The sequence below is a fragment of the Camellia sinensis genome, chromosome 8, assembly GCF_055761805.1.
Source record: "Camellia sinensis isolate YWXY chromosome 8, ASM5576180v1, whole genome shotgun sequence".
NCBI lineage: Eukaryota > Viridiplantae > Streptophyta > Magnoliopsida > Ericales > Theaceae > Camellia > Camellia sinensis.
This window is the reverse complement of record NC_138968.1, coordinates 188,670,185-188,698,075: the sequence shown is the minus strand read 5'-3', so window position 1 is coordinate 188,698,075 and position 27,891 is coordinate 188,670,185. Positions and strand designations below refer to the sequence as shown.

At 36.7% G+C, this 27,891-nt stretch overlaps 2 protein-coding genes across 13 annotated transcripts; one reads left to right on the top strand and one right to left on the bottom strand.

Moving 5' to 3' along the window:
• The first annotated feature begins 743 nt into the window (after window positions 1-743).
• Window positions 744-5,387, top strand: LOC114292932 (protein FATTY ACID EXPORT 5). Its single transcript, XM_028236942.2, has 3 exons — window positions 744-1,073; window positions 3,984-4,071; window positions 5,118-5,387. Exons 1-3 carry the CDS (start codon window positions 875-877, stop codon window positions 5,188-5,190), a joined length of 360 nt encoding a protein of 119 aa, XP_028092743.1. The 5' UTR covers window positions 744-874; the 3' UTR covers window positions 5,191-5,387.
• Window positions 5,388-7,444: 2,057 nt separating this feature from the next.
• On the bottom strand, window positions 7,445-18,239 carry LOC114321809 (uncharacterized). 12 transcript variants are annotated; one of them, XR_014338856.1, is made up of 11 exons: window positions 17,696-18,239; window positions 16,157-16,297; window positions 15,697-16,062; window positions 14,125-14,361; window positions 13,172-13,264; window positions 12,517-12,717; window positions 11,824-11,996; window positions 11,205-11,252; window positions 10,037-10,546; window positions 9,190-9,598; window positions 7,445-8,215 (listed from the first exon to the last, which is right to left on the bottom strand). XR_014338856.1 is itself a non-coding variant. In XM_082884385.1 (7 exons), the coding sequence occupies exons 1-7, from the start codon at window positions 18,023-18,025 to the stop codon at window positions 11,778-11,780; spliced, it is 1,587 nt and encodes a 528-aa protein (XP_082740511.1). In that variant the 5' UTR covers window positions 18,026-18,239; the 3' UTR covers window positions 11,533-11,777. The 12 variants fall into 12 exon arrangements, 2 of the variants coding, with proteins under 2 accessions (XP_082740511.1, XP_082740512.1); XR_014338854.1 differs by having other exon boundaries at window positions 10,037-11,252; XR_014338855.1 differs by having other exon boundaries at window positions 7,445-8,178; window positions 10,037-11,252.
• Window positions 18,240-27,891: the final 9,652 nt, after the last annotated feature.

The following is a 27,891-nucleotide window of genomic DNA, read 5'->3' as shown; positions in this document are numbered from 1 at the left end:
AAAACAGAGCAATATAATCATTCTCTGAAACAAAAAACAGAGTAATAGAACCATAGTAAAATTTTACTCTGATCTTGTCAAACGAAATCAGATCAAGCACAACAAAAATAAATAAATAAATAAATAATCAGCATACCTAATTGAGAAGAAAAACCTCTAAAACTCGATCAACAGTCACAAATCTCAATGAAACTCTCGTTTAATTGAGAGTATTGATCGTCGACGGTGAGATCGTCTATTGTTGACCAAGTGAGAGATCTTCGACCGCGAGATCTTCAAATTTTGAGATCGTCTTCATCGATTTCATTTCTGATTTTGTTTCTGCGAGATTTTTAGCTCAGATTTCAAATATTTCAAATGTATGATACGTATATATAGAAGGGTAATATTGTAATAAAAAAAATAGAAATTATAAAATGTTCTTATTAAGATAAGCATTTCCTATTCAAGGACTTTTTAAAAAAAAAAATTAATTGAGTTATCCTTTATCCTAATAAAAAAGGTCTAAAAAGAGAGTTTCACCAAAAATTTCTAAATTTATTTCGTTAATTATCTAAATTATTTATAAAAAATAAATTAATAAATATAATAATTACAATCATTTACTCTCTTTTTTCTAAGACAACTTTAATAAAGTAATGAATACCAGACCATAGCTATCACAATCAAACGAATGATCTATAGACACGTGGACAAACAAAACTTTGACCGTGGCTACCACACGAATTATAACAAAATGGCTTCCATTCAGTTGAAAAAGTTGACACTTTCTTCAAATAGACCCCTGAAAAATCCCTAATCTTCTCTCATACACCTGAAAACCCTAGTTCATCTCCTCAAGATCGCGATCTCTGGAAATACCAAATTCGCCGAAATGCACGATTTTTGCTTCACAATCCCATATGGGTTGATTCTTGTTTGTGGAGGAGTTATGGGGTATACCAGTAAAGGAAGCACGGCTTCTTTGGCTGGAGGTGCGGGCACTGGATTGTTGCTTATCCTTGCTGGTTATCTGAGTCTCAAATCTTTTGGAAAGCGGAAGAACTCGTACCTAGCCTTGATTATGGAGACTGGTAATTGTCTGTTATTACATCTATATGTATATATGTATGTATATGTAAATGTTCCTTTTGATGATTATTGATGTTCTTTTGAGTACCCATTTATGATATCACAGTATAATTAGAGAAACTTTAGATCTTGCATCTGGGTTGTGTTTATAGTTTGTCTATTACAGATCCCACATTTGATTCTTTAACCCCCTTTTGTTGTAGCATTTTTTTTTTTTAATGATTAGTTGATTTGCATTTTGTTGGAAATTCTGGTTTTAGATGGTAATCAAGATTTAGGCTTGAATTTTACATGGTTGATGGAAAGTTGATTTATGCTGTGGTAGAGGAGAACTGATGATGTTTGGTGGTCTAATTTATCAGCATAGTCTGTTACAGATTTATTTGTGTTTCTGGAGTGCAGAGCTTGTTATTGTGATCAGTAACGTGAATAAGGGATCTAGGCCTGTATAATTATTGTGGCAGATCTGTTGCGCAAATAAGATTATTTGATTATAGTAGTAAGATTTGGAACTTGTTTATGTGAATTTTTCAGGTTAATCATTCATTCATTAAGTCTTAGTTTCCGTCATTTGTGGCTCCCTAAATTTGGTCTTGATATATGTTGATTTCCTTCAGTATCGTGTATATATATATATATAATTTTGATCGGCAATGTTCATTAAACGCATTCCAGAAATGTGTGTTCTCTCCACACACCTCTTTCCCATTTTCTTTTGTATTCTTGTTTAGCCAATTCATCTAGTACCAATAACTGCAGGACAAGAAACTGATTGACCAGATAGGAAGGTATGAGGTATCACTAGCTGGAATGATTTACCTGTACCCTCTTAACCTTGCTGTACAGAGGGATTTTCCTTCTTAATAAACCTTAATGAATGCATTTAGGAAAAAATTATAAATATATGCACATTGCTTAGATTGCCTAAAATAGTGATGGCATTGATTCTTGCTTTCTATGGTATTAGTTTTCAAATACTTACAGATTCGAGGTATATCAACAAAAATAAAATAAATAAATAAAAAAAGAACACTTAAAGATTTGAGGCTGGCCACTGAATTGGCCTTCCTATCACAACTGAAGAGAATTTGCTTAGAAACATTAAAAGCTCTCATCTAGAGGGAAGCTCTTTGGCCACCACAATGAGAATGATTTTCGTTAATTTTTTTCCATATGAACATTTTAGATGGCATTTTCTCGTTTCAAAGTTTCTACATCGTGCATTCTTCTTAAGCTAGGATTCATCTAGATCCTCATGTTATGAAATTGGTCATTTCATAAGTCTATGCTTCTGACAGCAATAGGCAATTTAAATATAAAATTCATGATTTTTATTGCCACTTTAAATAGCAAACTTGATTCGAGAAAGTAACCTCTTTGTACTGCTAAAGTGCTGTACAGAGAAATGAACCTATTCATCGAAAAGGAAAAAAAGATGCTCCATTAAGAAAATCTTGCTGCAATGTAGCAAAAGCATAGAGTTAGCCGGGGCCATCTTCTGTGGTAATTAAATATTTACCCTCATAGCCAAAAAGATTGCGTAAATTGGAAAAGGATTGACTAACATATATTCCAGTTCTTTTTGACTCATGAGGTTCCTAGCAAAAAGGAAAAGGTTAGAACCCAACATCATATGTCCCATGTGACATTCAAAGTGTACTACTCATAAGCAGCTTGCTTTGAACAAACATTCAATTTAGATTCAGGTGAAACCCAGCTTGCCATAAGTATTAACTAGGGATGTAAGAAAAATCGAAAAAACCGACCAAACCGATTGAACCGGACCAAACCGGTTATATTTGGTCTGTTTTTTAACAAGAATCGGTCTGTGCGGTTTTTAAATTTGATTTTTTTCGGTTTTCGGTTTTCGGTTCGGTATCAGTTTAAGCACATTGTGCACCGATCTAAACCGAAACCGACCGCTTCAAAATATATTGTATTAAATATATATATATATATATATATATAATCTAATGATATTAATATGTATAATAAATTATTAACCTTAATTAATTAACCTTATCATCTTTATAACCTAAGTTTGTAAACTCTTATTATATATAATCTTAACTCTAACTCATTATTTTTGAAACCTTAGTATTTTTAAACTTTTTTTTGGTTTTTTATTTTTGTTAATTTAGGAATTAAAAAGTATGTATTAAATGGATGAATTGGATATGTTTGAAATAGTAGACAAATAACTAATTTAATATTTTTATATAGATTAATGATTATATTTAAAAGTGGCTCAAGTTTGAAAAATTCTAAACCGATTAAACCGCACCAAACCGAACCGCTTCAATTGGTTCGGTTCGGTGCGGTTTGATGTGAGAAGCAGTCTGTATTGGTATTTAAAATAATAAAACCAACATTATCGGTTCGGTGTAATTTTTTACCTAAATACCGTCCGTACCAAACTGATTACATCCCTAGTATTAACCCTCTCACATAACATCCAAATTCTTGTGTACCAATAATTAACCTGTTAAAACCTAGCAAACCTTGCACGATAAGTCATCTGCAAGTCAAGCAAATAGAGAAAAACTATAGATTTCTCTTTTTCAAAGGAGAAAAAGGGCATTGAAACATTGCAAATATTCTTCTGTCAAGAACAATGGTCTGGAAATTTGAGCAGTTTTTTACATCTGTATTCGCTGTAGATTTGGTATTGTCCATTTTAAACTGTGGAAGCAAGATGTAAAATGAGAGACATATTCAAAATTGTGTGAGGCTAATGTTAGCATTGTTACAAAAAACTGCAGGCAAGAAACCTCAACATTTCATTCATTTTGTCATCATGCTCATCATAATTCATTTCTCAATTTACACATAACTAGATTTGTTCATTGTAATTTTCATTCGTCAGTTTATACTTAATTGTTATTTTTACTGATCTATCTAACTTCATTCAGCTTGTGCTGCCACACTCACATGGGTCATGGGACAGCGCTATACTCAGACCTCTAAGATAATGCCAGCTGGTATTGTTGCTGGGATCAGGTAACTGGAGGAGAAAACATACCCATTTTTTTGCTTTAACATTTGATATATTGGAGTTTCTATCAATTTTATGTCGCTTTGCTACCTTAGCTCTTTATGCATGAGATGGGAACGTTGATGTGGACAATTATGAGACAGATAATAGCAAGTTCAATGATGCATGTAGATATTTGAGCTTTGGTGAAAATCTTTATCATTGGTGAAATATAACTATCTATTTTGAACATTTATCATGTAGAATTCAAGCTAAATGAGTCCCATAGTGAACATTTTGCAATACTCCACAGGGGAAGCGATGGCACTCATTTAACTTGAATTGCAGCAACTGAAGATTGCTTACAACGCCTTTAGATTAGCCATTAGCATTGATATTGATGCTCAAATTTTGAGATATTCAAACAAAATTTTGAGATATTCAACCACTACCTTTGTTACACACATCCATGCTCCAACCTTTCAGAGGATTCAGGGCATATATTTATATAGTTCTTCAAGTAGTTAAAATACACTCAAATCTTATTTATTGTTCAGATGTTCTCATGTAAATCCGTGTAGTTTTGCTGCAAACTGATATCTCATCTGGAACCATCAACTGTCTATGTATCTTAAAATATGAATTATTATTTTGTTCTGGGGTTAAAGGGTTTGAGGAAGAACTACTAGGGTGAAGGTATTTGGTGCTGAAATGGGTTATGTCGGTCTATGTTTATTCAGTTATCTATCATTGCTTCTTCTTCCGGGGAAGAAACTCTACACCCATTTGTTTAAAAGTTATGGGTTGATAAGCTAATAGAAGCATTTATTCCACATGGATACGAAGCTGCAATTTTTGGGTAGTGCATTCAACTCAGAAATTTCAGTAAATTTACAATTCATGTGATGTTGTACTAGCATGATTTCTTGGTTTCTTTGACACTGATGTGTTTGATCATACCATGCTTATATCTTTCTTTGTTAGTTAACCTGTATCAAGTTTATGGTTGGATTCTCCTCAACACACATTTAACAGAGTTTTTGAATCACTTTGTGTTTCATTTTTCTTGCAGTGCTCTCATGACTGGATTTTATCTTTACAAGATTGCCACAGGTGGTAACCATTTTCCTCCTAAGACCGAGTGATGGTGATTTTTTTTTTCCTTGTACTAATTTCACATTGTATGTACCGGGATTACTGAAAATCCAATGCTTCTGTTGGGACAGTTTAGGTTATCAGTCAAAAAGAGTATTGTTGTTGCTGGATACAAATCTAGAAGACCTAAAATACATATTTTGTCATAATATTTATCAAATATATATATATATATATATTGTCGTAATGGACCACTCTTTTGCCTTGTAATCTGTTACTTCGTCGTCATGGACATAATGATTTGTTTCTTTAGGCAAATGCTAATCATTACTGAGAGGGTTGACTCGTGTAAAAGTAGCTTTCTTTCCTATCCCAATTGAATTTCTGGAAATTATTCTTGGAATTTCTTGAATTTCCAGGAGTGTTCTTGGTGATGTTTGTGGTCAAACACACTACAACATGAATCAAACACATTAGAATGCCAAAATATCCATTGAAGTGCCGATCAAAAAAAATATCCATTGAAGTTGTAATAATTGATTGCGTTCAATGTGGAGATAAAGTTTCTGATTAAATGCCAGTATAAGATGGAAAGAAGATGGGAATCAGATGGTGATGAATATATTACCTGTTCATACTAGGCAGACCATTTCTTGGATACCCTTGTACCCAATTCATGGAATGTGTACAAACATTTGTATCTCAATTTCTATAATAATAACAAAACAAACCCACACACACACACACACTGCCTATGATTCATAATTATCCAGGTAAGATGGGTGTTCATTTGTTATACTTGATCTGATCTGAGATTTGCCGTCCCTTTAATTTCTTCTGGTCTGGCTGTTCAAGCAATAGAAATTTTTCCATGATCATGGCATCTTCATTTATTTTGCATCATACAATACAAGGTGTATATACACGATTTAATGATAAAACAACTGGGTACAATAGGAAACATTGGTATAACAACTAAACAGGAAAAACAAATCAAACGACTTTCAACAACCCTTGGGCGGGCTGTAGTATTTTGGAGGCAGAATGGGCACCTTTCATTCATATTGGGGTACAGTTCCATGGTATTGTCTTCCGGTAGCTCCATTCGATACTTCCCTTTAATTTGGCAGAATGGGAGCTTCACTGTGTCCCCGTTGTTGTTGCACCATTTAGGCAGGCGGCTTGAATTGTTCTCGAAGAACTTGAGAGTGTAAGCAACTTTTAACTTCTGATTATGAAAGAAAATCCACATCACTAATCTCCGTCTTGTGTTTGAATCTTAGATTTTTATATTTACACACAAAAAAAAAAAAAAGTTGTATATAAAAAGAAGAAAAAGTAATAATAATAAACACTTAGTTTATATTTTTATGGCTCTTCTCTTCTCCCTTCTTTTTCCTTTACTTCCACAAATTTATAATTCAAGCAGAGTCTAAAATTTTGATGGTAAGGGTGTCTTTGATTTTAGTATTGGAGTATGGAATTGGATTCCTAATTCAGTGGTACCCACACTTTCTATGTTTGGATGGCATGAATAGAGTTCGCCTTTGTAACAGGCTGGCTCAAGGGGGCTGCAAGTGAAACACTTGTACTTTAGGTTTCGGTATAACAAAAAAACCTCATTTTGAGTTGAAATCTTACAGGTAAAATAAAAAATAAATAATAAATAATTTCAGTAGCTTTCCAAACTAAAATAAGATTTTTTAAATTTTTTTTATCTTCATACATTGGCTTTACACTCATATGAGACGACATTCGTATGTATAATTGGTAAAAAAAAATCGTAATTTAATAAAGATCTCTATCATTTGTGTACAAGAAAAAATCTATTTCCCACTCTATCACACTTATAAATTAAGAAAATAAAATTTAGTTAAAATCAAATATTCTTATACAGTAAATAATTTCATTTAGTTGACATTAATTTCGCTAAATTTAACTTGTAGGAATTTTTTCATACACACTACATTTTTAACTAAAAATAAAATTTATTGACAAGACACATGAACACGACATGATAATATGAAATAATAAATGAATTAGATTAGGGCGTCTTTAATCCTCCACTAAATCTTGCATCAAATTTAAATTTGATAAAAGTTTTAGTAAAAAAAAGTCCAATATCCTTTCATCAAACTTGTATTTTTCATCTCTAGTAAAAATCTATTTCAATATATTCTTGGCCTAAGAGAGAAGAAAATAAGACAACTAAAATAGCCTCATTTTAATTTTTTGCTTTAAGCACCCATGTGGTTGAGCCGGCCCTTTGTAATACTACTTCTAGTACAACAAAATTGTAAGAGATTCAAACAATCAAACACAGCATTAGTTCATATTGTATACTACAGTTCTGAAAAAAGACAAAATGGAACATCTGTGTTATGCCAAACAACACGAAAGAAAGATACTCAACAGCAAACCATTTATCTACTCCAAACTCTCATATATGTCCACTTCACTCCTGCAAGCTACATATTAATCTGTTGACCTCTCTCTCTCAACCATGAATCCCTTTCTCACCCTTCTTCTGCTATTCCTCATCCCCATCTTCTTCCTCCTAGTAAGAAAAACAAGATCATCACAGAAGCTCCCACCAGGATCGCTAGGACTACCCATCATCGGCCAAAGCCTCACCTTCCTCCGGGTAATGAAGGCCAACACTGCCGAGCAATGGCTTGAAGAGAGAGTCAAAAAGTACGGTCCAATTTCGAAGCTAAGCCTGTTTGGCAAACCCACAGTTTTCATTTCTGGACAGGCTGCAAATAAGTTGGTATTCACTAGTGATAACCGGACCATTGCTAACCAGCAAACAACCTCGGTTAGGATGATCCTGGGTGAACAGAACCTGATGGAACTCAGCGGGGAAGCCCATAAGCGTGTCAGAGGTGCACTGATCTCATTCTTGAAGCCGGAAAGTCTGAAGCAATATATTGGGAAGATGGATGAAGAAGTCAGGAGACACCTTGAGATGCACTGGCAAGGCAAGCAAAAGGTCACGGTATGTTTTGAGAGAGCCCTGCAGACTGTAATCAATCTTCCTGTGATCATGTGTGTCCATTTTAGTGATTTCAATAACTGCAAAGCATAAATCCATTTAAAATATGGATTGCTTGTTGAATCCTATGAATTGCATGAAAGTAGAATACTCCAGGTTTGGGGGTCAAAATGTTTATAAAACGTTCTTGGTTACAATAGGAGAGCTTGTAAGCCTTGTTCTGTAGATCAAAGAGCAACACAATTACCCATTTTTCAATAGGAGAGGGCTGATTCATCCTAATAAAAGAAAAGCTGATAGAAAAAGAGAGCTAAGGGTAAGAATCCTTAAGCAAGGGTGGGGGCCAGAAGATAACATCTTTCTAACAGATGGGGTAAAGCGAAGAATCTATTTGCGTTGACCAGAGAGTAGCATATAAAATAGGAAATGAAAGTGACGTGTAGTTGATCAAGGTCTGAGCTACGGCTAAGCCAATGGCAATAGACCACCTACCTCAAACAGCTTGGCAACTGTCCGGTGTGTATGAAGTGTCGGTTGTTTTTGGGCAGATTTTGAGCTTTGAAATCCTCATTTTTTTTATGCCCCTTATGCTACTCTCTGTGAATAGATTCTTTGCTTCTCTATCCCGTCTAACATTTGCCCTTTTTATGAACTTGAAAACTAGAAGAAAAAATTCCAATATGATTTGGGAGTTATTTTTTTGACAATATCCTCAAACAATAGTTTTGGCATAACCTATTTGGTTGTGTTTTTGTTTTTCTCGTTTCTGTTTTTTTGTGTTTTCTGAAGCAAAAACAGTAAAAAGTTTTAAAATACCCATCATTTTCATTTATGTAGAAAAAGTCTTCAAAAATTACTTTTGTGGTATTTTATAGAAGTAAGTTGTTTTCAAAAAATTTACCAAAAAACCAGTTCAGTCATACAAGTTGTCTGGGTGTTCCGAAAAACAAAACATAAAATATAAAACGAAAACACAACCCGAAAACACAATTAAACAGGCAAGTTCAACAGAGATTAGGAGTTTTACAAAGCTGATGTTGATTCTAGGTGTTACCACTGATGAAAACCCTGACATTCAACATAATATGCTCCCTTCTATTTGGAATTGAACATGGAGCAAGAAGAGAACTCATCAAGTGCTTCCAAGCAATGATAGGAAGAATTTGGTCTATCCCAATCAACTTGCCCTTCACCCGCTACAATCACAGCTTACGAGCAAGCTCCAAGGTCCAAGTAATGTTGAAAGAACTTGTACGCAAGAAGAGGATTGAACTACAGCAGAAAGGCACTTCATCCCACCAAGACCTCATCACTTGCTTGCTCAACATCCAAGGGAAAGACAATGAAGAAGCATTATCTGACGATGAGATTGTGCACAATGTCATGCTTGTCATGGTTGCCGGACATGACACTTCATCTGTCCTGATTAACTTTCATTGTTCGCCTTTTGGCTAATGATCCAACTATACATGCAGGTGTTGTTCAAGGTATGTAAATGTATACATATATTATAAACTAGAAGGGTAAGCACACTAACATTTGCAATTGAAAAGATTGTTATGAATTTTACAATCAAGGTAGTTGAGAGATTTTTTTTAAAATAAATTATCAAATAAATAAATCTACAGCAAAACTGCTCTTGTGGGCATTTTCGGAAATTAAATAAACCTTGCATGTCTACCCCAAGTTGGTTTTAGGCTTTATATAAGAGTATAGATATCTTTAGAAAAGTATAAGGATATACTCTACTATATATCATGCAACTATACAAATTGAAGGGAAGCATACAAGAAAAACTTGACAACATTGATACTATCCTTATATGAGACTGGATGTTTGTTATTTGGGTATGCAGAACAAGAAGATAGAGCGAAAAGTAAGTCCTCGGGAGAGTTACTAACCTGGGATGACCTTGCCAAGATGCAGTACACATGGAAAGTTGCAATGGAGACCCTGAGGATGTTCCCGCCTATCTTCGGAGGATTTAGGAAGACTTTGGAAGACGTCGAGTATGGTGGTTACCTCATTCCTCAAGGATGGCAAGTAAGTGAAAAAAACAAAAACCATCAGATTCTTCAATTTTGATAATATACCTGCAACTTCTTTCTGACAAGCAAAACTGGGACCTGACAACATATCAATTGATAACCAGATATTCTGGGCTACAAGCATGACTCACATGGACGCAAACATATTCCAAGAACCATCGAAGTTTGATCCGGCAAGGTTTGAGAACCAAGCAACTCTACCTCCTTACAGCTTTGTTTCATTTGGAGGCGGACTTCGTATTTGTCCGGGATACAAGTTTGCAAGGATCGAAACTTTAGTCTCAATCCATTACCTGGTCACTCAATTCAGGTGGAAGTTATGCTACACTGACAATAGTTTCAGTAGAGATCCAATGCCGATACCTACACAAGGACTTCCAATCCAAATTGAGCCAAAGAAACTACTGTAATCAAATTATGAGCTACTAATAACTAAATAGTGTGTTTTATGTCAAGCCTGTTTATGAGATGAAATGCTATCCTTCCCGTAGAAACAGTTTCGTATAAACCTAAATACCATTATTAAGACGAGAAAAATAACTGATGCCACTGAAACAGTTTCATGCAGATCAATTGATTGTGTTGTCGAGGATTTGATTGTGTTGGTATGGATAAATTTATGTTGCAGACAGTTCCAAAGTGACAGTTTGAATTTTACCAATGTTCCATGTAGATACAGCTTTACATATTAAATCACTCCAAATTAAAATGATAAATTATGTATAACATAGTGAAGTGCTAAATGATTTTTATCACATTATGAGGCAGAATTTCAACCACAGCATATGTTTCCATAAATCAACCAGTCCCGTTCATCAATAAGGCGCTAATTCAAAGTTCCATTCTCATACTAATATAGTTAGTTATATAGTAAACAAAACCAAACTAGGTCTTGTTTCTAAATAAATTGTAAGTACCAAAAACTCTGGTACTTACAAATTGTAACTTTGTAAGTACCAAATACTTCAATTCATAATAACAAGCAACAGTGTCAAAGACTCTGCAACAGATAGGTTGCTACCTGAGACTAAAATCGCAATCATCACTGAAACTTCAATCATTTAATTTCCTGTCCAACAAAATAAAATTATAAAAAAAGACACAAAAAAAAACCCCGAAGTTTCTGATGTTCTGGTTTATAATAAATACAAGATATCGAAAACTTACCAAGGGAAACTGACAAGAAGAGATTAAACGAGGAAGGGAAAAAAAATCCGACTCTAAATGACCTTTCCCCTTTAAAAAAGTAACAAGAGTCACAACATTAAGGCAATAGAAACCTTCATTACAGATGTTGATAGCATTAAAGATATTTCAACATACTATACGCGATTTTAAACACATAAGAATGAAGAACAAAATATTTTTTTGTCCCAATTTCACTCATTTGCAACAGTAACATCGACATTACGCGTACTGCGGTTGCCAAATTTACTAACAACTTTGACCCCTGTTGACTAACTTTTGGGCATCTTCCTTTCTTTTGCATCATACAATACAAGATGTATATACACGAATCAATGATAAACAACTGGGTACAACACCAGACATTGGTATAACAACTCCTAAACAGGAAAACCAAATCAGAAGACTTTCAACAACCCTCAGGCCTGTAGTATTTTGGAGGCAGAGATGGGCACCTTTCATTCATATGGGAGTACAGTTCCATGGTGTTGTATTCCGGTAGCTCCATTCGATACTTCCCTTTTATTTGGCAGAATGGGAGCTTCACAGGGTCCCCATCGTTGTTGCACCATTTAGGCAGGCGGCTTGAATTGTTCTCAAAGAACTTGAGAGTGTAAGCATCTTTTATCTGCAGTTTGGACAAGATAAAACATTAACAAAGTATCTAAGAAGCATGGATATGGACAAGGGACCTAGTGATTCTCAAACAATTAGGATATGGACACAATAGGGATATGGTATATTTTTTATATATTTTTATTTACCACCGTAAATGAATATAAATTTAGGAAACATAGTTATGAGAGGCATCTATGTATATGTGGGTATGTTTTAATAAATAAACATAAATTCCTTAATTTTCTGTATATGAATGAGTTCAAAGCGGTGTGCCTGCAAATAATAACAATTCTTATCAATGGAAAACAATGCAAACTCAGGTGAAAATGTGAGGGTGAAGTTAGAGAACATCCAATCTATTGCACAGCTTGGAATAGTTTAAAGTTTAAAACACCTGAATAGTCAATTTACGTATAACCCATTTCAATCAAAATTCATTATCTATTTATCATGCAACATTAATTGCACAAGGCAAAATTGAAACTGCTATTATTTAATTTAATAAATTTGAATATTCACAACAAACTAACCGTAAACTCCGTTACTTGAATGGAACTTGCAAGTGGACCAAATATTCCTGCTTCCTTGTACATTTCAAGGACGAAAGCAATGCATGACGTTGACAACCCATCACTGTATACCCAGTTATCCTGCTCAGGAATCGTCAACAATTCATCAAAAGATGTCCCACGCCTTTCAGTTTCCACAAGAATTTCGGGAAGACTAAGGCCCTACACAGAACACAAAAAGTCACATTTTAAATTACAAAAAGACAACATTTCATTTAGTTTAAATATTACATGCATGATGATATCAGTTATCGTATGTGATTTCATCCAAATCAATGCCTGTCTATTTTGCGGAGGACATTCAATAACTTGCTCATTAGGATTGAGCTGTTTTGTCTATATTTGGCCCAATAGGACGTCAGTTAATCTCATGAGCTGCCAATACCAAAAATTTCCAATGGGGTCTTCACCACAAAGTCTTCATTTTCATATCAATAAATACAACAGATATACTGATGCTTGATATCCCATTCATCAATGCAAGAGGCCCCAAACTGATAACAACAATATGCATCCTCTTTCACTCACGAGGATCCCAACCATTTAGACTCTGCTTCAATAAGCAAACCATTATGAACTTTTGGTCAACAAAATGAGGAATAAATTGTAATAATACCTGAGTTCCAAGTCGCTTGTTCAAGGCTTCATTCCAAATATTAGCAGCATAATCAGGCTGTAACTGGTTCCAAACAGTCATAACAGAAGCAACCTGTACCATAACAAAGTTGAAAATCGAAACAATTAAATGAAAATAAAAACATCATGGTGCCTAGTATACAACAGAAAGAAGTGACAGAGGCAGTGTTTTGATCATGGATATGGATAGGGATTTGGAAAGAAAATGAAAAAGGCGAGGGAAATGTAGAAAAAATTATCTTATATTTCATTTACGTTCCTCACATTTTCCTTTCTCTTTACAAATCCTTACCCAAATTCATGATAAAAACCATAGCCAAAATCAATTAAACTTAAGATTCCAGCTTCTTGAGGTGTGATCCTGAGCCATCTGCTCTACACCTCTCAAGTGGCATTTACATAGTGTTCTTAATGCTCATGCAATGTTACATGTTCAAAAATAACTAAAAATATTGTTTATAATCAATTATACCTCATGGGCATGTTTGATTGGATAGATTAGAGCATGGGATTGGGATTATTAATCCGTGGACCCAATTATCCCATGTTTGTTTTAACATTTGGGTTTAGGACTATTAATCCAATGGATAATTAATCCAACAAATTTGTAGGATTATTAGTAATGGGGTAGGGGTGGGATTATTTATCCAATGGATATTAATCCAATTGGATAGTGAATACCACACTAATTTAATAGGATTATTAATACTTCATTATTAATCTTGTGAATCAAACATGACCCATAGGTCTTGGGATAAAATTTTAAAGATCTAATGGCCGGAACATGATTCTTTGAAGCATCAAATTATCCCAAACCATACGACACAACCACAGAAATGTAAAGAAAAAAAAAATGGAAAAAAGTGTATAGCATCCACTTATTTTGCAAACTCACCCCAAACAATAAAATTTAAAAGGCCATAAATGCATTACCAAATGAGCATCCAAGGGTGGCGGATAGTTCCCATCAATAGTGTCTATCCAGCTAAATATCAGGTTATGAAAACCATAAGGCTTGCCGGCCATGCTTAGTGCATACTCCCAAGCAGCAGTCTCGTTAAATTTAGCCCGGAGATCAGGATGCAAAGGAAGCAATGCAATATGTGAATTGCTATCATCTTGACTGAGTATCCATTCATCCCATGGCAAAATAACAATGACATATTGTCCCTGAAACAAAAATGTGAAACACCAATTTTACATTAGATTCAAGTCATATTTGCTTTAAAATGGCTCCAATATTGAACTAATAATAACCAATGTAAAGTTTGCATGTTTATCAAAAAAATGTGATGCAGAAGTACAATGTACCAAATGACATACAAAAACAATAAAACACACTACCGTGCTCATCTAAGGAAATAATAAATCATTAATATACAAAATAGGCAGCTAAAAGTAATTTGATAAGCTTGGCTGGGTTTCATACATCAGAACCCTACCAATATCTCAAGGAAGCCACTATCCAACAGATGTGAGGTACCTAGTAAATGAACAGGATCATTAAAGATCATGTTGCATCCAAATGCATTATGAATGTATGCATGCTAGTAACTACAAGTGTAGAAACCACTGGATTCCAAGTTAGAAAGAGCTCAAAAGTTTTATTTTCAAAAAATTTCCCCATTTTTTGTCTTTCATGTTTTTGGAAACAAAAATGATGTGAAACTCAAAAACACTATTATTTTCCTATTGGTTTCATGTCCATATGAAAACATTTTTTGAGAATTCAGAAAACAATTTAATGTTGTTCCCCAAAATGGGGCATTTTAAGAATCCGAAAACAATTTTGCAAGCAGTTTGTCAACAAGATTTTAGTAGTAGTCTTCTTCTTTTTTTTTGTTTTTTAATGTTTTCTAGAATATTACACAATTTTTATAATGAAGCCAGCTGGGAATCTTTAGTGCATTACATGATAAACTATTATCTATGTTACACGGATTCGAGTACCGGTATTGGGAGTGAGTACATCTCTGTGTTTGATTCATCTAGTTCTCATGTCCAACAACATGGGGCACAACAAAATATTCATATTTCTTAATATACTTTTTTTATTTTATAGGATTAATGGTGTTTACAAGGTGCCATATAACATTTCATGCATAATATAGAGTTCTGTGCCCAGTTATAAACTTGAATTATTAAATATGTTTGCTGGGTGAACATCCTAATACACATGTCGAACATGTATCCCATACCCATACTAAAGCGTCAAGTGTATATATATTTAGAACAGACCATACAACATTTTTTTGATCAGCAAAGAGACCATGTAACATAGCCATTCCATAACAAATCCTCAAATTATTCATTCCTAAAATTTGAAATCGGACATGATATTTCTTTTTGATGGTTAACATCCTATGCCATATAGACATATTACAATATATTTGAGTGAAAAAACTACCCAAATTCCATATCTCAAGTTTTGCAATAAAATTGTGATGTGAGCTTAAATTTTAGGTTAAAGGAGTTGTTGAATCAAGGCAACTTGTAGGGCATTACCTCCTCGTTTTCATGTCCAGATTCTGCAACCCATAGCTTTCCTTCAGAATCCTTTAAGCAGACAGAGGTATGACCAGCATAAGCACCCGTGACCCACTTCTCTAGAGTCTCAAAAGCACCCCATAGTCCTCGGATTTTGGATAGTGCAAGAAAATCTCCAGACTGAATATCATCAAAACTAATGTTTGTAACCCATGGCTCTGGACGTTTTACAAAGGAAGCCCCCATATTTTTCTCGAGAAAATCAATGTTTGAACTCTCACTCCATCCAGTATTTGTGAACAAGGGAAAGACATCCCACAGCGCTTGAAGGGTTCCCAGCATTCCCGCTTCCATGAGAAAAATTGAAACACCCTTATGTTTCACCTGTTCTCATAGCAAGTAACGACATCATCTATAAAGAAATGCATGCTTCAAAACAAACTGGTCTAGCAATTTTCAAAAAGTAGTGGCAACTTACATATTCATACTCAGCTTTTCCTTCCCACTGCTTAAACTCAAGGGTATGCTCACGGCCTAAAAAATAGTAGTCCCATGTCACACGGTATGGAGTTGCAAAGATATAAAGATCCATACATGTCCAGCTGTGGGCATTGCTAACCTGAAGATGAAGAAAAAGAGATACAAGTAATTGGAGTAGTAGCATTGTTGAAGGAGTTTAAAACTGATACATCCATAATTCTACTAGCTGTATATGAAATTACAATTCACTTAGAAAACCCCATGGATGTAATAAGAGGCAAGAAGTCAAACAGTGCCATCAAATTTGGTTGTTACTGGTTTATATATTGCTTGCTCAATGGTGGTTAACACAATTATATTTGAATTTTTAATTTTACTAATTATATACTTAAATATTTCAGCACTATTATTTTTCTATAGTTACAGGTCAATCCATAACAAAAATCAAACACAATGAAACTGTTTACATACAAAAATCAACACTATTCAGTGTGTTTAGTTTTAGTTTTCTGAATTTAGTTTTTTAAAAATTGAGTTTTTTATTTTTCGTGTTTTTTTATTTTTAGTGAATATTCTTAAAATTTTAAGCAATTTTTTAACTTTTTTAGATGCACCTTACTTAGATATATCTAAATAATAAAATATTTGTGAAAAAATATTTTAAAAAATTAATAAATACACAAAAATACGAAAAATGTACTGAATTTTCATATTTTTTTGTATTTTTGATATTTTGTGAATTTTTTTAAGTTTTTTTTTTTTTACAAATATTATACTTTTTAAGTGTATTTAGGTTAGGTGTGTCTAAAAATTAAAAAAATTTATTAGAAACAAAAAAAATACGGAAAATACAAATGTAAAATTTTCAAAAAAGTGTTTTCCGGAAACTAAAACCAAACAAACTGATTATTTTTCCCATCATCTCAACAAAAACAACCAATAACCTCAAATGACCAACCGATATATAAGCCAAATCAATTTCATTTTCTGCTCACCAAAAACATACAAAAAACCATTGAAGAAATTCCACCAAAAAAGAAAGCCACAAAAATCCCAAATATGAGACCAATACTCCAATAGTGTGAATGGCCTTAGCAATGTATGATTTTAACTACCAAAACTAGGACCATCCGTGGACAGAAAAGTCACAAGAACAACCAATACAACAAAAGAAACTGTCCAGATACCCAATAATCCAAACTGCCAAAAGATCAGCTGACAAAAAATTAACTCGATATTCAATCACAAGCCCTTGAAGAATAAAAAACTCAAACTGAACTCTCAACAACATCAATACCCAGATATCCAATATCCAATCACCAATCAGATTTATGACGAAAGGATAAATAAATAAATAATCAAAAAGAAGCTCAGTTCTCGACAACCCATTAAAATAAGATTCACAAAAGCTTCAATTCAAGCCAAAAGTTGAGCAAAAAAATGGCAACCCACATACCCAATCCTCAAAATTTCGAAAAAATTGAAAGCAAATCAGCACTAAACAAAACTAGCAAAGAAAACCCAAGAGTGTACAGACCTTGATATGAAGAGTGCCTCCGCCAAATTCAGTTTTACTTTTGTTATGGAACACCATCCAAGCCCTGTTCTTGTAGAAGCAAGCCCCTTTCCACTCCACGATGTCGTTTGGGGACGAAACAGCGCCGACGAAAGTGGGCAAAATGTCGACTGCACTGTGGAGAGAATTCAGAATAGGCCACGACACTGATTTTGGCAACAATGGTAGCATGTCTTTGGGACGAAATGGTGCTTTCAAGCCATGAATGTTTGATGTGAATAGGCTCGACATGGTGAGGAAGACGAGGAGGTAATGGGTTGTGCAGGGAAGAGAAGAGAAACAGAGTGACATGGTTGTTGGTTGAAGGAACCAACTGTAGAGAGAGAGAGGGGGGGGGGGGGGGGGCGGGAGAGTAGCATATATCGATTCTCTCTCTCCCTCTCCTCCCCGGTGATGGAAAAATTGTTTGGTGCAGATAGGTTACCAGTACAAGCTTTTACTTCAGTATCCAATCATCAGCTGTGCGACTGGATCATCATGGTACATTCGGATTTTTGTTTGGTATATATCGAAAAAACTGTCGTTTTGTCAATAAATTAGATGTGAATTAATTAGGTGATACGACTAGTTGTCTCGTCACATACGGTACGTATCCTTCTTATTGTTATTTAATCAATTTACCCAACACTCAAATTAAAAAATTTAATTTTAACTTAATATACATAATATTTTTTAAAATAATACTTAATAAAATTTAACTTTTTTTAATAGTGCAATTATTATACTTTAAAAAAATTAATTTTTCAAAACTACCCTTTGATAGTATATTTTTTAAAAAATATCAATTGTCATAATTGTACTTTTTATATTATTAATAAATTTAAGTAAAAGCAAAATAGAAAATTCATATTTTTGTCTTTAATTTTTGAAATGGAACTATGTTGGCTACACATTTTGTACTAAGCCAGTGACAATCCGACGCGTGGCAAAGTGAGGGTAATATGGGGAGACCAGGTAGGTCTTCGATCCTGACCATACACGTGGCAATTAATATTGGTTGTTATAAGATCTGAGTAGTAGCAGATCAACAAAGAGACGTACAGTGACGTGGCTTCAACGGTTGCTCACATTTCAAATTCAAATATAAGGGAGAAGCCTAACTGCAAGTGAAGGCGTAGTGGGACTACTTATAAGGTAGCATGATCAGCAACTACGGAGGGGCAGTTCGACGGTTTGAAGTACAATTCGATGGTTATCTTCGGAGAGTATAAATAACAGGAAGGACTTCAGAGAAGAGGACGGAGAAAAATCTAAAGAATCACTTTACATATTCCAGTGTTATTTCCTGTCCTTTATATTCCTGTATTTTTAGTTTCTGCGCTGCACTTCATTTGTAGGAGTAGTTGTCAAGTATATTGTCGCTGTAATTCTCTACGGAACTCAGATCATTGTAAGTTCTTTTATACTAATGAAATACTCCAGTTTAGTTAATTGTTCTTATGTTCAGATTTTCTGAAGTTTAATTACCAGTAAGCCACCAGTAAAAGTCCTCTTTATTGAGGCCGAAAGAACCATAACACAATCGTCTGAAATAATTGTTTGGCAATTCTGTAAGGACTGATTGATCCTTGCTGGCACGCTCATAATTACGAAAGTAACCTTCGAAAGCCAAAAAAGCCAACATATATTTTTGGCACGCCCGGTGGGACCTTTTTAAAACAAAATGGCTAGACGTAGGAGACAAGGAGAAAATGAACGTTTGGAAGAAGGCGTGGAAGGAGAGGTGGAGACATCCAATCCAGAGGATAATGTGATAACACATCCTGTGGAAACTCCTATCCTATCAGAACCCATGGTCGAACAGACCAATATCTCAGAGCAAATACCATTTGTTCGTAATAGTGGATGAGACCAAGGAATTGGACCATCCAGTGTCCCATCTACTCAGCCAGTCAATCCGTGGGGCGGCTTGGTAGATGCCATGGGACAGCAATTAATAAACACAATGGAAAGGTGGGCAGTATCCTTTTTGGATCGAATGAACAACCACCAACCAACGAATGTAAGACACATAGAGGAGGTAAATGTCCCTTAGCAAAGATTGGCTAGAGACAAACAGCCTATGCAAGCTAATGGACATTCTAATGGTCAAACTAGTAATCAGAACCATGAAAGATTACCACCTCAATCTTGGTACGAACCCATTTCGAGGCCTGTAGCAAGCCAGAATGCCTCAGTGTTCAACAGTGAAGCCATGCAGATTGGTGGATCTGGCCCGGTACAAGAAAATGGCATAAGAATGAGTCCAAATCCCACATTCGAAGCCATACCTGGTACCAGGGGGTACAATAATCCTATATTCGAATTTATACCCGGGGGGTTGGAAGGTTTTTCTACAAGTGGAAGGGATACAATACATGTTCCAGCACCTTTCGTGGGTCCTTTCGCAGGACAGGCTCAAAGAGGTTACCTACACCCCCAACAGCACCCTCTACCACAGGGACAGCCAGTCCCAAATGTACCACCTTATGGACCAAGAGGACCACAAGCACAAGTGTGTCCACCAAATCCTGTGTTTGTTCCCCCAGTGGTGGTTCAGCAAGCACAAAATATGGTCCCTAGGGACCAGATCACTGATATAGTTAGGGAGTTGTGTGGACCAATGGCTCGGGGGGTCCAAACCCCTGTGTATAGGAAACCATACCCAGAGTGGGTCGATAGGGTACATGAATATCCAAGAGGTTTCAGGATACCAGATTTTGTCCTTTTTCATGGGAACGGAAACCAATCCACCGTAGAACATATTGCTAGGTTTGCCGCTCAATGTGGTGAATTTACCAACCATGACTATATAAAGTTGAGACTATTCCCAAATTCTCTGACCAGAGGAGCATTTGAATGGTATATTAACCTTCCACCTGGCTCCATCCAGACTTGGCAGCAAATGGAGGAGGCATTTCATGCCCAGTTCTTCCAATCAGAGCCAGAAGTTTCCATGGCAGACTTGGCCAGATTGAGTCAAAGGCCTGAAGAGAAGGCCACTCAGTTTATTTCCAGATTTAAGAGGGCTCGAAATAAATGTAGAGTAATCTTGCCAGAAACTGAATTTGTAAGATTGGCCCAAAATGGCCTAGAGTTCAGGCTTCGAAAGAAGTTTGATTCAACAGAGTTTAGAGATTTAGTGGAACTGACTTATAAAGTATCTAGATATGAAGCATTACTAGAAGAGGAACAGGATCGAAATAATGCATCATATAGGACATACTACAAAGATCCTAATTATGAGATTGATGCAGCAGAGATTGTGGGAAAAGTGCCTATGATCTGTGAAGCATTAATCCATAAAGATACAACAATTGACCAGCAGTTTAAAAAGAAAGATCTCCACAGGAAATATTCTTTCGACTTAACTAAGGCAGATGACATTTTTGATCATTTGCTTGCGGCCAACTTCCTTAAGTTACCAAAGGGTGTTAAAATTCCATCTCTTGATGAACTTAAAGGAAAAATATATTGCAAATGGCATAATTCTTGGTCTCACTCGACTAAAAACTGTGTTGTTTTTCGAGACAGGATCCAAGAACAAATTCGGAAAGGGAGTTTGAAGTTCCCAGCCAAAGCTAAAAAAGCCATGGGGATCGATAGCAATCCATTTCCAGAAATTGGAGAGGTGGCAGCCAATGTCATTATGTCAGACTTTCAGAACTTGTCTCTGAAAGAATTGGAGGAAGTCAATGTACAGATGCATGTGGCCAACCAGACAGCAACCAAAAAAGACCTTAGAAGTCCACCAGCCATGGGACGAGAGTTCCCACGTCAGAAGGAAGACTCTGATGAAGAAGCACTGGATGATGATTCCCTAGAAGCAGCCGTGATGCAGCGAATGTGTCCCAGGTGCAGACTGAGTTATAAATGGTTGAAGGGCTTTCCAGTCGATGGGAAGCAGTATTACAGGGATGTGCAGAGGCGTCCCAGACCAACCAATGCTTATAACAAAAGGCCGTATCCGGCTAATGTCAGACAGCAGCCATCAGTGGTTGAACCTGCAGTTGATAGAATGTATGCTAGAGGCAAGAGGCCTTTCTATGAGTCCAGATCTCCTAACTATTACAGGTTGGAGAGTAGTCATTCTGAAAGAAGGTTGGAGAAGAGGTCAGGTTTTGGTATCAAAGCCAGGAATTGGCCCCTTGGGCCAGCTTCACGAAGGACAGAAAATGATCACCATCACCAAGAACCTGAATCAAGCTTAAAGCTTGGAGGCATGACCAAACAATTGTCTTCACAGCCAGCTTCGAAGGTGACCTCGAAAGAAGAAAGAGGTGGTTCAATGTCTGGGTCAGTAAGTTCCTGGGTACCTGGAGTCCCAGATTGGTTTGTGATGCAAAACAAACCTAGGGAAATGCCTTCCCAAAGGAATTTTGGAAATCAAAATAGGATGGTTAAGCCTCTTTTGGTGGCTCCCAACAACTGGGTATTGCTGAAACACCCAAGAACGAGGGAACCAGATATGGTCCCCGTTATTTCCAGATCACAAAGGAGAAAAATTCAGCGCAGGTACACCCAATACCAGAGAGACCTGAAAGAAAGTAGAGAGAGTTCTTCGATGATCCAGACTGGAGAAAAGAAGAATCGAAAGTCAGACCATAGTTCAAAGCCAGTTACACAAAACGATGTGGATCGCAGCAGAGAACAGTTGGTCAAGGTTCATTCTGAACTAAAGGCCAGAGAGAAGGAAAGTCTAACAGGGTTGGAGAAAGCTTTGATGGAGAGTGGTAGCGAAATGGAAGAAGATGTTGGCGTAAGCCGGAAGAAAGAAATGGTGGAAGAAGAAATGTTCGAAGCCTTCATGGCTGAGCAAACATTTCTGGTTGAAAAGCCAGCTGAGGAAAATCATTCGAAGGGACCCGTTAGCAATGGAATACCAGAATGCATCATGCAGGATGTTTCTGAGGAAGTCAACCAAAGTGACCAAGAGGGGAAACAGGTACAGCCAGCCATCCAGTTTGGCTCGTTTCCCCCAGTATCAGTGAACATGGTACACATACTACCACAGGAATTCCAAGCTGGAGATGAGAATCAAGAGGGGCAGGGAGCTGATCCAATTCAGATCTCTAGTGAAGATTCACCAGCAAGTATGGTGCAAGATAATTTCGAAATGGTTACCCCGATGGAAGCTGAATATGAAAGCGAGGAAGTGGTAAGCATTAACCTCTCGTATCCATTTGAATATCCCTCGAATTCCATGACGCAGCATGTTAAGCCTTTGTACATTAAGGCCTTCTTCAATGGAGTTCAGTTAAACCGAGTCTTGGTGGATAATGGAGCAGCGGTGAACTTATTACCGAAATCTTCTTTGAAGAAATTAGGGAAGAGGAATCCCAGGTTGATCCCAACCAATACAACCATCGCTGGTTTTGCTGGAGACAAGCAGATGGCCTAGGGAATTCTACCCATCAATCTCAGTGTGGGAACCAAGGGCTGCATGGCGGCGTTTTTCGTCATCGATAGCAATGCAAAGTACAATGCCTTACTTGGTAGAGATTGGATCCACACTAATAAATGTGTGCCTTCCTCTCTGCATCAAAAAATGATAATAGCTTTAGGCAATGGGAGGACGGAGGAAATTAATGCAGATCCTCAACCTTTCGTAGCCTGTGCTGATTTCGCAGAAGCCAAGTTGTATATTGACAGTGTGGCACCGCTCAGTATACTGATGGAATTCGATGGTTCAGCCGAAGAAATGGCTGATTAGGAAGTAGCACGCCTGAAGCATTTAGTCCAGGAGAGTGCTGGTGAAGAGTTAGAGGTTAAAGATGACAATGATACCTGGTTATAGGCAGCAAGATGAAGCACCAGAAGCCAGGCCTTTGGCTTTAATCAAATTTTCAATATTGGATATAAAGTCAATAGTCCAGAAAGTTCGAGAGCAGGAGAAAGAGGTCATGATGATTGGTTGCAAGTGGGAGCAGCAACAAGCCAGAGTTTTAACTCTTGATAAATACTGTGCATTGGACATAGAAACAAAGGTCCAAGAGATACAGGAAGAAGAATCCTTTTGGACAGATTTTGTCCATGAGGAGGAAAATAAGGAGGAGGAATCAAAGAGCCTGGAAGCGAAACACAGCAAGGAGATTCCTGCGGAGTCAGAGAAGATCAAAGAAGGGGTTCCATTAGGTACTCAGATACAAGACCCTTTAGAAGAAATAAATTTGGGGGAAGATTCTGTACAACAACCCATTTATATAAGTGCTTGGTTGAGTTCTCCCGATAAGGACCAGTTGTTGGTTATTCTAAGAAGATATAAAGATTGTTTTGCATGGTCATACAATGAACTACCAGGATTGGATAGGTCATTAGTGGAACATAGGCTTCCCATGAAGCCTAACTTCAAGCCATACAAACAAAAACCAAGAAGAATGGGTTCAGAGGTGATCCAGAAAGTCAAGGAAGAAATTCTTAGACTACTCAAGGCAGGCTTTATCAGAACAGCCAGGTATGTTGAGTGGCTATCTAATATCGTACCTGTAGTCAAGAAAAATGGCAAAATGAGAGTATGCATTGATTTTAGAAACTTAAATCTGGCAACTCCAAAAGATGAATATCCTATGCCTATAGTAGATTTGTTGGTAGATAGCTCAGCAGGACATCACATTTTATCAATGATGGATGGACACTCAGGCTATAACCAAATCTGCATTGCGGAGGAAGATGTTCATAAGACAACATTTAGGTGCCCTGGGAATATTGGGACCTTCGAATGGGTTAAAATGCCGTTTGGCCTGAAGAATGCTGGAGCCACATATCAGAGGGCTATGAACACTATCTTTCATGACCTTATTGGTGGGTATTTGGAATGTTATATTGATGACATTGTGGTCAAATCCCAATCCATGGAGGAACATTTGGCTCACTTAGAAGCAGCCTTTGAAAGAATAAGAAGGTTCAAATTGAAGCTTAATCCTCTTAAGTGTGCTTTTAGCGTATCATCTGGAAACTTCTTGGGCTATGTAGTACACAAGAAAGGAATACAGATCGACCAGAATAAAGCCAAAGCCATCATTGAAGCCAGACCTCTATCAAGTAAGAAAGAATTACAAAAGTTCCTTGGTCAGGTTAATTTTCTTTGAAGATTCATTTCTAACACTGCAGGGAAAACTAAAATTTTTTCTTCTTACTGATGCCACCAAATGGCGTTAAGCCTTTGAAGTTGTACATAGCCGCAGCAGAAGATTCATTGGGAGCTTTTTTGGCCCAAGACAATGAGGAAGGCAAGGAGCAAGCTGTGTATTACCTTAGTAGGTTTTTAAATTCTTGCGAATGTAAATATTCAGCTGTAGAAAAGCTTTGCCTTGCATTGTATTTTGCTGTAATGAAATTAAGGTATTACCTTTTGCCTACAACTGTCTTGGTGATTGCAACCACAGATTTGGTTAAATACATGTTATCTAGACCTATGTTGAGGGGAAGAATTGGTAAATGGGTATTAGCCTTGTCAGAATTTTACTTAGAATATGTGCCCCAAAGGGCAGTGAAAGGACAAGTTTTAGCCAATTTTTTGGCAGACCATCCATCTCAAACAGAGGGTCAAGAAATAATGGAACTCAGTATGGCTAGTGTCGAACCATGGCAAATGTGGTTCGATGGATCGAAAGCCAATGGCTTAATTGGAATTGGTATAGTAATCAAGTCACCACAAGGAGTTGAAACCACACATGGTTTCAGAATAGATGGAACTGCTTGTTCTAATAATCAAGCTGAATATGAAGCTTTGATAGTAGGATTGGAAATTCTTATTAGATTACAAGTACATGCAGTTGACGTATTTGGAGATTCCCAATTGGTCGTTAACCAAGTAAAAGGGATTTTCAAGTGTCAAAGTATAAGTATGCTGCCTTATTATGTCGTCGCATTACATTTGCTCTCTCAATTTGAAATAGTAAATGTAACTTATGTCCCGAGATTCTTGAATACTAGAGCTAACGATGTGGCGCAGAAAGCTTTGAATTTCAAGAGTAAAGATGGTACCCATTGGGATGTAAGCCAAACGACATACCAAAAACCTATACCTCCCTTGAGTGAGAGGAACATGGTCCTGGAAATCAACTATAATGATCTGCAGGAACAGGATTGGAGACATCCAATAATACAATACTTGGCTGGCCCATCATCGAAAGCCAGCAGAAGAGTTAAATTGCAATCTATGCAATATATCATATACAACAATGATCTCTACAAGAGAGGGGGAGATGGTCTATTGTTAGAATGTTTAGGGCCAAAAGAAGCATTGATAGCTATGGCTGAAGTTCACGAAGGTATCTGTGGTGCACATCAGCCTGGTGTAAAAATGAGATGGCTGCTTCGAAGACATTCCTATTATTGGCCGACTATCCTTAAAGATTGCATAGAATATGCAAAGGGCTGCCAGGCATGTCAAAAGCATGGTACAATAAGGCATGTGCCCATAACTGATCTACATGCAGTAGTAAAGCCTTGGCCATTTAGAGAATGGGCCATGGATATGATGGGGAAAATACACCCTCCCTCTTCGAAGCATCGTTGTTTTATTTTGGTGGCTACTGATTATTTCACCAAATGGGTCGAAGCCAAACCATATAAAGCTGTAGATCAGACGGAGGTTATTGGGTTCATTAAAGATTTGATTCATAGATTTGGCATCCCGCAAACGATAACGGTCGATAATGGGACTGTTTTTTATGGGAAAATGGTGAAGTCCTTTGTGGTTGAGTTCGGGATTAGCCTTGTGAATTCCACTCCATACTACGCACAAGCCAATGGTCAAGCTGAGTCATCTAACAAGTCCTTAAAAAAGGGAATACAAAAAGTTGTGGAAGATAATCCGAGAGATTGGCACAACTTATTGTTAGATGTATTCTGGGCTTATAGAACTTCCCCAAGGTCAAGCACGGGAGTTACTCCTTATGCCTTAGTTTATGGACATGATGCAGTGTTACCAGTGGAGATTAATGTTAAATCCTTAAGGGTAAGATCCCAAGATCAGTTGAATCCTGAGCAGTACTATCAAAGTATGTGCTTGGAATTAGAAGATATAGATGAAGCTAGAATTTTGGCATTGAATAGCATTCTCTTACAGAAGAAGAAAGCAGCCAAAAATTATAACAAGAAAGTCAAACACATTGGCTTTAATGAAGGTGATTTAGTGTGGAAGACAATACTCCCAGTAGGGATTAGAAGCCATAGATTTGGCAAATGGTCACCCAACTGGGAAGGACCATATCAAATTCATAGAGTTTTGCCTTTTGGGGCATACCATTTGAAAGATCTGAGTGGTCATGTGCATCCCAAAAAGATTAATGGCAGATATTTAAAACCTTATTTTCCAACTATTTGGGAAACACAGGGAATAAAATAAACAGTGAATACAAGAACATAAACAAGGAAATGCTTTATAAAGAGTCGAGTACATTGTGCCACAAGTTGGCCCAAAAATCATTACAGTGTTTTAGCTGTTTTTGTACAACAGATTTCCTATTTGTAAATGATGCAAACATTTGAATAGCTGCAGTCATATCTTTCTTGTGTTCAGCCAGTCCTTGATTGGGGATTTGCAGTTTGAGGTCAGTTCGGAGCAAGGCTTGATTCACTGCAGAAAGCTCCTCTTCAAGTTGAGCCTTCCTCTCCAGCAATTGAGTCCGGAAATGAGAGGCAGAGGAGTGTTGTTCCTTAAGCGTTGACACTTCAGTATGCACTTGAGAAACAAAACTTTGATCTCTGACCAATTTCTCATCTGCGGCCTTGGCAGCATGACAGATGCTGATGTAAAAATCAATGGTAGCTGCTGCCTGGGATAGGTGGTTAGAGACATCCATACCAGACTGCTCAGCAAGTTTGCAGCATTGAAGAAACCCGTTTTTTATTATAGGCCTTTGTAGAGCCTCGAAGGGAATCCTCGAAAAAGATAGTAGCAGGTCTAGACAGGTGTCCAAATCTATCGAAGGCACAGAAGGTTGGCTGCGGGAGGAAGAGGAGCTCTCAAAGAATCAGCTAAAACTAATGGCTCAGTCTCCTCATCGAATGACGGAGAAGTAGAAGTGATGTCAAAAAGGCTAGCTAATCTTACTTCAAAAATATCAATTTCATCAGTGGACATGAGGGGAGCAGAAAGAGTTGCCTTGAGAGACACAGAAGATTGCATAGCAACAAGAGAAATGGATAGAGCATCTTTGATGGTCTCCATG

Excerpts from the sequence above, each read along its gene's own strand:
- LOC114292932 (XM_028236942.2), top strand. The coding sequence starts at position 875 with ATGCACGATTTTTGCTTCACAATCCCATATGGGTTGATTCTTGTTTGT. Across the intron at positions 1,074-3,983 it reads AGCCTTGATTATGGAGACTG|CTTGTGCTGCCACACTCACA; the intron begins GTAATTGTCTGT and ends AACTTCATTCAG. Across the intron at positions 4,072-5,117 it reads GGTATTGTTGCTGGGATCAG|TGCTCTCATGACTGGATTTT; the intron begins GTAACTGGAGGA and ends TTTTTCTTGCAG.
- LOC114321809 (XM_082884385.1), bottom strand. The coding sequence starts at position 18,025 with ATGTCACTCTGTTTCTCTTCTCTTCCCTGCACAACCCATTACCTCCTC. Across the intron at positions 16,063-16,156 it reads GAAAAGCTGAGTATGAATAT|GTGAAACATAAGGGTGTTTC; the intron begins GTAAGTTGCCAC and ends CTATGAGAACAG. Across the intron at positions 12,718-13,171 it reads ACAAGCGACTTGGAACTCAG|GGCCTTAGTCTTCCCGAAAT; the intron begins GTATTATTACAA and ends TGTTCTGTGTAG.